Below are 8,007 nucleotides of genomic sequence, written 5' to 3' on the forward strand. Positions count from 1 at the left end.
GAACACAGTCCCGAGACAGGCATAGTGGATGCTGAATACTATACTAGTGAGCCTTCTGAGTAGGTCCAGTGTAGATTAGCCCAAGCAACATCGGCTGGTCCACTGAAACACACACACCTCATCGGCATAGGAACACGCCTTTACCATCGAAATGCCAAGCAACATGGTCTCCTTTGGCCTCGGTGGTCTGTCTGGTCGCAGCAAAGTGAATGCCAGTTACTGAGCCTCACGAGCAACTTCAGCATCTATATATGGATTAGCCAGGTACGTAACATACATTGCTGAATTTACTTGAAGGAGAATGTTGAATGCCCGAGAGGCTCGAGTTCCTCTTGTAGACCACTGGTCCTAGTGATATGCATTGGCCTGCCCTCCTTGCTGTGTCTCTATCTGGCTTCTTAGGCCTTGTAATCTTTGAGTTGTGATGCTGGCTGACCTGCCAGCAACTCGCCGTTTACACCCGTGTGCTGAGTGCTGACACTACCCCGCCTACTGTGTTGCCGCCGTTAACGAAATGTTCAGGTGGGCAGCTTCTGCTTGACCCCCTGTAAACCTTTCGATGTTTTCCTTTATATATGCGTCCTTGTCTGAATTAAGTATAGACTAGCCAAGTAAGTAGTTCGTACGTGCATTGCTGAATTCAGTTGAAGGAGGATGTTGGGTGTACCGAGCGAAAGACTTGACTTGTTCTTGGGTCGCCTCAAGTCAAGGTATAATAGTAAATTTTAGAGCATGTATCTCTCAAAAAAAAATTAGAGTATCATTGCCTGAATGAATCTGTCGACGTGTTCCATCCCAAAATGCTCTGCTGCTTGGCTAAATCGCCTCCTGCGGGTCACTAATTGTTGGGGAGGGGTTGGTGGCATAGCAGCGCTGGGCTACGAGTTGGCATCAAAAGAGTTCTGGGAGGAGGAAAATCACAAGCCGACCTTAGCTCAGTTGGTAGAGCGGAGGACTGTAGTGGTCGCAGATTAAATCCTTAGGTCACTGGTTCGAATCCGGTAGGTCGGAATTATTTTTTCCTTTTTAATTTTTTTATTCTTCTTATAAATTACAAAAATGAAAAATCCACCTCTTTACAAAAAGTCTCTTTCGATTTGTTTAAGAATCTTTTTAGGTTCACAAAGTCATATTGGAATGGAATCATTTCCTTTGGCCACTCTCTCGTTTCGTCTAAGAATCTTTTGAAACGTAGAATGGATCTTTTCAAATAGGAAATGAAATATGGATGGAGATTCAGTTTCAGAAAGCCATTTGAATTTTGCTGCTCAACAGACCATCAGATTAGCAGACCAATCTTACCCCAAATGTAGGCGCACAAAAACTTAAACCATTAGGTCCAGTATAGGTCGGATTTCTATTATAAACATTTAATCTTTGAATGCCCCCCAAAAAATAAATCCATCTTCTCCACTATTTACTCTGGTACAAACTTGAGTCACTTATTTTGGGACAGAGGGAGTAGCTAATAAATCTCTGGGAAAGACATATTGACGGGGATTTTAGGTTCACAAAGTCACACTGGAATCTGCTGCTTAGATTAGCAGAACCATCTTACCCCAAAATCTAGTTGATGATTAGTTCTGTTATTATCCACTCGTTTTTTTAAGAAGATACATTAGATGGGACATGACAGGAATGCACTGACTTATCCCAAATGACAGTGCCACAAAATCCAATATCTTTTTCATTCCAGCCAGGAGCAAAGGGGAACCATCCCCATTTTTCTATCCATCACCGACACAATTTATTCAATCAAGGCACGCAAAAATCTTTCCAATGAGCAACAGAAAGGGAGAAGATGATCCGCTAAATTCCTGCACCCAACTACAAGGGTGGAGGAAGGCAAATAAAAACAAAATCACGCTATCCAGGGACAAGATCAATTGATCTTTGGTGGGTTAAGGTCAGATCGGATCCCAGTGCGCTTTCGACCATCCCATGCCGCAGGCTTCTTCAACCCTTTACTGTTTTACTTCTGCGACTCCAGAGCCTTCAGGACTTCCTCTCCCATTCGCTTGCATCCAACCAATGTCTGCAGCGGAAGAACAAAACTACGTAAGTTCGGAAAAAAGAGGAAACGGGAGCAAAAAGTAGCGCTTGCTAATGAGTATATTCCACAACCAGTGAACACAGGTCAGAAGTTTGGCAGGCTAAGAAACAGAGGACCAAATCCTTCTATTTTGTCAAACTATCTAAGTACTCGTAATTGATATGCAAGTAGAGAACAATCTAAGTACAACTGTACGAAGCAGATGAATATTTAATTATTTATTTGGCAGAAACATAGGCATTGGATTTCTCTTCCAACATAAATGTAGCAAATATTCAGTGCAGCAATTATTGAACATGTTTGCATGGACTAATTTTACCGTCCCAGGAGAATATATGTCCCCAGTTCGGAACCCATTGTCCAGTGTCTCTGTAACCGCAGCTTCGATTCTCTTTGCAGCACTTTCTACACCAAGGCCATATTTCAATAGCATCGCAGCACTAAGAATTGTAGCTAGCGGGTTTGCCTTGTCCTGCACTCAGCAAATTGTAGAAGGGAGCAGAATTTTGAACAGAGTTAGACAACAAAAGGCAACGCGGTAGTATCTAAGGATTCTTCTGAATTTAGGAGCTATGTCAACCTGGCCAGCAATGTCAGGAGCAGAGCCATGAATGGGTTCAAAAAGACCTGGTCCCTGTACAGAAAAAGATCCTTGATAAGCGCTTTACTTCCAGCAATTTCAGCACAAAATAAGGGCGTCTGAAAACAACTTATATTACCGATTCACCAACACTGGCAGATGGCAGCATTCCAATGCTTCCTGTGATCATTGATGCTTCGTCCGATAATATGTCACCAAAGATATTGTTTGTCACAATCGTGTCAAACTGTGATAATGAAGGGAAGGGAATATAGGAGGTCAGCACATGTCCATACTGCTTCTCAGGGTGAGATTATTAAGTTACATATACAAGGAAACAAACCTGTTTAGGATTCCTAACAAGCTGCATTGCAGCGTTATCAACGTACATGTGTGAGAGCTCTACGTCAGGGAATTCGGAAGCTATTGCAGTTACCCGTTTCCTCCAGAGCATGGACGCCTACAATAGCATTAGGAAAAATGATGTATTTTTTCACATGGAAAATGATGTATTAGGCTCAACAAAATGATAGGTCATAGTTGTTGCATCCAACTAAATATCGAAGGAGTTATAAAACATTAAGTATAATATTGTCTCGAATATACATCATGGCCCAGTCCTAATTTCCACACATTTGGAATTATTCCAGATGTTTGGAATAACTGAAAAATATTTGGGAATCAAATAATTAAGTACCTCAAGTACATTCGCCTTGTCCACCGAGCATAATTTTCCTCCTCTCTTGCGAGCAACCTCAAATGCAACACGGGCAATACGATCGATCTGGAGATATAGTTGTTCAAACAAATAGTTAATGCACTATAATCAATACGATCGATCTGGAGATGTAGTGTTCTTCCAGAAAATACATACTGACATTATAGAGGAAAGAAACAGAGAAACAAAATGATCAACAGATTTAGCCATGTTTATGCCTTCGGGGGCAGCAGGGACTATCACTCATTCAAGAAATTGTTTATCAGGGAGATAGTTGAAATGTAAGAGGAACAGTAGAGTCACCTCAGCAACTGAATATATTTCAGTGTTGAAGCCAGTTTCCTCTCCCTTGTCGTTAGTTCCAAAACCCCTAGGTTTGCCGAAGTATATCCCTGCCACACAGAATAATAAAATACCAGTAGAAGATTCAAGTTTCATCAGAATGCACCTGGAAATATATAAATCAGGAAGGAAAGAAGGATAACGATTCCATGCTTAATTGAAGTTTAGTCAACATTACCTCCAGTAAGCTCTCTAACAACCATGATGTCAACTCCTTCAGCTACCTCTTTCTTCAAAGTAGATGCATCTACTAACTACAAAAGTGTGAGGCCAAAGAGAGAAGTAATTGCATAGGGAACATATGAGCAAATCAGCACATAATTGCAAGTATATAACCAGCAATAAGTGAAACAAACAAGTCCATTCAGCCCAAAATTTGCAGCTATGACTTCATTTGCTAGTGTTTTATTTGTTATTTAAACCATGTATTGCTAGTACAGATCATGTCGGGACACAGGAGACACTCAGCTTTTGATATCATGCCTTGGATGCAACTTAAGTGATCTAGCTCATATAGTTAACTAGCTACCTAAAGTACGAAAGGCAGAGTTTTGAGTAGTACCATTAGAAAAACAGGACAATGTTGTTAGTACTAATCGGAACAAAGAAGTTAATCGACTACTGGTACAGATTAAGACAGGGCGCAGGACACACTCTGATGCCTTTGATACATGGTCTCAGATGCAACTTCAGCGAAATAGCTATCTAAAGTACCAACTGCGGTATTGTCGAACTAAAATGGCATGTTGATATACCTGCGGTAACACAGTGGCTGGCCGCAGATTGGCAAACACGCCGAGCCCGGCACGGATGTTGAGCAGCCCGGTCTCGGGCTTGAGATGCTTCTCATTGTTATCCCACTTATACCTGCAGACCAAATCATCACATCCAATTACTGAAAGAAAACGCAGGTGCACATCACTAAGTCTGACCAGAGCAAAATGCAACCCAAAGCTGCTACCACTGTGGTTGCAGCTATTAACAGGAAAATTTCCACTCACCCTCCTATGGCGCCGAGGAGGATGGCGTCCGAGGCCCGCGCCGCCGCGAGCGTCTCGTCGGGGAGCGGCACGCCGGCCGCGTCCAGCGCCGCGCCGCCCATCAGCATCTCCTTGAATCGGAGCTCGACGCCTGCGACGCAAGGAAACAAAGAGATTACCATCACTGTCGGCACCCTGCTAGTGCCACTGGGCGACGCGGAGGCGGAGCTGAGTTCAGGCGAGCTTGCCTTCCTTGGAGCCGGCGGCGGAGAGGACGTCCTTGGCGACGGCGACGACCTCGGGGCCGATGCCGTCGCCGGGGAGGAGCGTAATGCTGTAGCTCCTGGCCGCGGCGGAGCACCGGACGGAGCCCGCCATCGGCCGCGCCGCCGCGCCGGCGCCCCGCCGGCGGGAGAGGGCTAGGGTTCTGAGCGGCGTGGCTTGGAGCTGAGTCATCGTGCTGGCTGAGGCTGGTCGTCTCCTGGGCCTCCACTGGATATATTGCGCCGATGGACTCGGGTCGGGCCTAGCCCAAGTGAAAACCCAGAGATGGCTCCAGGGAAGCGAGGCAAGGGCAAAGGTGGCCCGGCGCCGGCGGTCGCGGCCGCGGCGAGCGCTGCCGGCGGCGGGGAGTTCCCGGGCTGCCTCCGCCTGATGCCGCCGTCCACCGTCGCCATCTCCGTCCACGCCAAGCCCGGCTCCAAGATGGCCACCATCACCGGTCTGTACTCCGTCCCCCCCTAGTCCTCGTCCTCGGCCTCGCTGCTCCCCTCCTAACTCCTGAGTTGATTTGCAGAGATCGGGGAGGAGGCCGTCGGGGTGCAGATCGACGCGCCGGCCAGGGACGGGGAGGCCAACGCCGCCCTCGTCGACTTCATCAGCTCGGTAATTTAGTGATTCCCTCCCTGCTGATACAGTACCGCTTGATCTAGATGAACTGCCCACCTAGATGATGATTGGTAGCTCCATGGTATTGCTGTGAACTAGATTGAAGAAGGTTTAGGGGAGTTGGCAGACGGCACTGGTTTGGGAATTAGGAGCACGAGCTAGGGACATACAAGTATGGTTTGTTTTAACTTTCATTGTTACAAACTGTTGGCATGAGATCTTCTCCATCAAAGTTCAGACCTTAAGCATGTTAGGAAGTACTGTATTGTTGAAGCATGTGAAACTGGTACTGAAGTACTGAACAGACCGTCGAGGACATGGATTGGCGAAGTTGTTTGCCATGGAGATGTGTGGTGTTCTTTCTTGAATTTCGAATTTCATCTTTTTCCCCTGGAGCACTGCAATCTAGCAGGACATTTTAGCCTCGGTCTTACTGCACCTGCCATCTTTGCTTCTTTGGCCATTCTGCTTCAGACTTGGCTACCTTTGGTGTGTTCAATAGGAGGAAGATAGCATCGAAGTTCAGTGAGTTTGATAATTGTGTATGATTCTGTCAAGGGTGCATTTCAAGGATTTGAACATTGGTTGATCTAAGACCGCAAATTAAGTGGCTGTTTGCGCCTAACTGCCAATGACACCCAGGGGGTTTGTTGCTACTGAGCAGAGCAGGTAGTTACAGTCCATAATCCTACTTGCGCTATGGCTTAGTATCTTGTTTAATATCCTATTGACCGCATTAATTCATTGTCAAACTACAATTCAAGGAGACAAATCCATGGACAAAAATGTCAGCTGTTCTTTGGATAGTGCCTTATTGGTTGCTGATTGAGACAATAGGTGCATTTTCCTATGTTTACCTCATCAATCAAGAGGGAGTAAACAAACTGCTGCACTTGTACTGGAAGTACATTCACTGGCTTAACATGATATTCTAATACTCCCTCCGTTCACAAATATAAGATGTTTTGGACTACATACGGACTGAAATGAGTGAACAAACACACTAAAATGTGTATATATACATCCTATTCACAAAAAAGCTAGAACATCTTGTATTTGTGAATGGAGGGAGTAGTACAGATGAAGTCGATCTATTAAACATTTGATGCTTGATTTCTTTGCTCCATCTGAAAACCTTGTGTAAATGTGCATGCATGCAGGTACTTGGGGTGAAGAAAAGAGAGGTGTCTATTGGCTCCGGTTCGAAATCGAGGGAGAAGGTTGTGCTAGTGCAGGACGTGACACTCAAAGGCGTCTTTGAGGCCTTGAAGAAGGCGTGCGGCCCTTGATGATGTATGTTGTTAACCGCGAGTAATATAACTTGGCTGAGCAGAGTGTATCGGCTGAACCAGCGGTCTTTCTCCGGTATAAATCGTGGTGAGATTGAACCCCCGTAAAAAGGCTGAAATCTTGGACACGGCCAGTCTTGTCCCTGAGACTGTGACGGGGAACTGCTCTTTTTCTGAATCAGAAGAAAGAGTAACTGAGGTGTATGTATAGTTTGCATGGATAGGCCGAGCCTCTGTATCTCTGCTTGACATATGCTGTTCTGAGTCCGAAAGTGCAATCAATGCAAATCCTGAAACAAGTCTATCGACTATCAGAAATCCTGAAAACCTTGTGTGAACATGAACGCATGCAGGTACTTGGAGTGAAGAAAAGAGAAGTGTCTATCGACTATCGGTTCCGACCCCAAATCAAGGGAGAAGGTTGCGCTGGTGCATGATGCGACGCTCCAGGGCATATTCGACGCCTTGAAGAAGGCGTGCAGTGCTTCCTGATGCGTGTTTGTAAACTACTAGTTTCAAGGCGTGCTTTTAAACTAGTTTTGAACAGTAACAGCTGAAACGGAAACAATCAGCCTATCAGGGTTTCACAGGGATTTTTGAAAATAGAAGTAAGGCCTGTTCGGTAACTTCCTGGCTCTAGGAAATCGTCAAATCCAGCTTCTGTTTTCGATCGCCAGCTTCTTCCACGAATCGGGATCGATGGAAAACCGTTCGGCTCGATCACTTCGGCTTCTCGTCACGCTAGCTGTTAGAATAATCCGAGGCACTCCGTCGATCTACCGAAGATCAAGCAATCACACGAGGCACGACACCGAGATTTGTTAACGAGGTTCACCATCATGGCTACATCTCCGGGGCCTGACTACGGACGCTCCTCCCCGTGACACCGTCACAATACCGCACCCTGGCCGCCCGGGCGCCGGCACACGCCGCCGGCTCCCCCGCGTGCCCGTGCTATTATGTTGGCATAGATTACATCGTGTGTCTACCCCCGCTATATAAGAGAGGCCTAGAATACAAGTGTCCTACTTGGACACGACTCCTACTCTGTCTACACACCGTACGACTCCAAGTCCAACTGTAACCTAACTTGTACAATAATATTCGACACAACTCTAACAAACTCCACCTTGGCGAATATTCTCCACCACCTTGAA

General features: G+C 45.9%; 2 protein-coding genes and 1 non-coding gene across 4 annotated transcripts; 2 read left to right on the forward strand and 1 right to left on the reverse strand.

The window, feature by feature from the left end:
- The first annotated feature begins 924 nt into the window (after nucleotides 1-924).
- On the forward strand, nucleotides 925-1,011 carry TRNAY-GUA. Its single transcript is given in 2 exon segments — nucleotides 925-961; nucleotides 976-1,011. It is a non-coding gene; the product is annotated as a tRNA-Tyr (tRNA).
- Nucleotides 1,012-1,671: 660 nt separating this feature from the next.
- LOC125540364 (3-isopropylmalate dehydrogenase 2, chloroplastic-like) lies at nucleotides 1,672-5,177 on the reverse strand. Its single transcript, XM_048703978.1, has 11 exons — nucleotides 4,922-5,177; nucleotides 4,695-4,824; nucleotides 4,449-4,560; nucleotides 3,872-3,947; nucleotides 3,655-3,743; nucleotides 3,331-3,417; nucleotides 2,977-3,093; nucleotides 2,773-2,880; nucleotides 2,634-2,687; nucleotides 2,373-2,525; nucleotides 1,672-2,035 (listed from the first exon to the last, which is right to left on the reverse strand). The coding sequence occupies exons 1-11, from the start codon at nucleotides 5,127-5,129 to the stop codon at nucleotides 1,973-1,975; spliced, it is 1,197 nt and encodes a 398-aa protein (XP_048559935.1). The 5' UTR covers nucleotides 5,130-5,177; the 3' UTR covers nucleotides 1,672-1,972.
- Nucleotides 5,178-5,182: 5 nt separating this feature from the next.
- On the forward strand, nucleotides 5,183-7,476 carry LOC125540365 (UPF0235 protein C15orf40 homolog). 2 transcript variants are annotated; one of them, XM_048703980.1, is made up of 3 exons: nucleotides 5,183-5,394; nucleotides 5,470-5,558; nucleotides 7,204-7,476. In XM_048703980.1, the coding sequence occupies exons 1-3, from the start codon at nucleotides 5,223-5,225 to the stop codon at nucleotides 7,285-7,287; spliced, it is 345 nt and encodes a 114-aa protein (XP_048559937.1). In that variant the 5' UTR covers nucleotides 5,183-5,222; the 3' UTR covers nucleotides 7,288-7,476. The 2 variants fall into 2 exon arrangements, with proteins under 2 accessions (XP_048559937.1, XP_048559936.1); XM_048703979.1 differs by lacking the exon at nucleotides 7,204-7,476 and adding an exon at nucleotides 6,722-7,161 and having other exon boundaries at nucleotides 5,187-5,394.
- Nucleotides 7,477-8,007: the final 531 nt, after the last annotated feature.

Source organism: Triticum urartu, chromosome 2 (genome assembly GCF_003073215.2).
Source record: "Triticum urartu cultivar G1812 chromosome 2, Tu2.1, whole genome shotgun sequence".
NCBI classification, from domain to species: domain Eukaryota; kingdom Viridiplantae; phylum Streptophyta; class Magnoliopsida; order Poales; family Poaceae; genus Triticum; species Triticum urartu.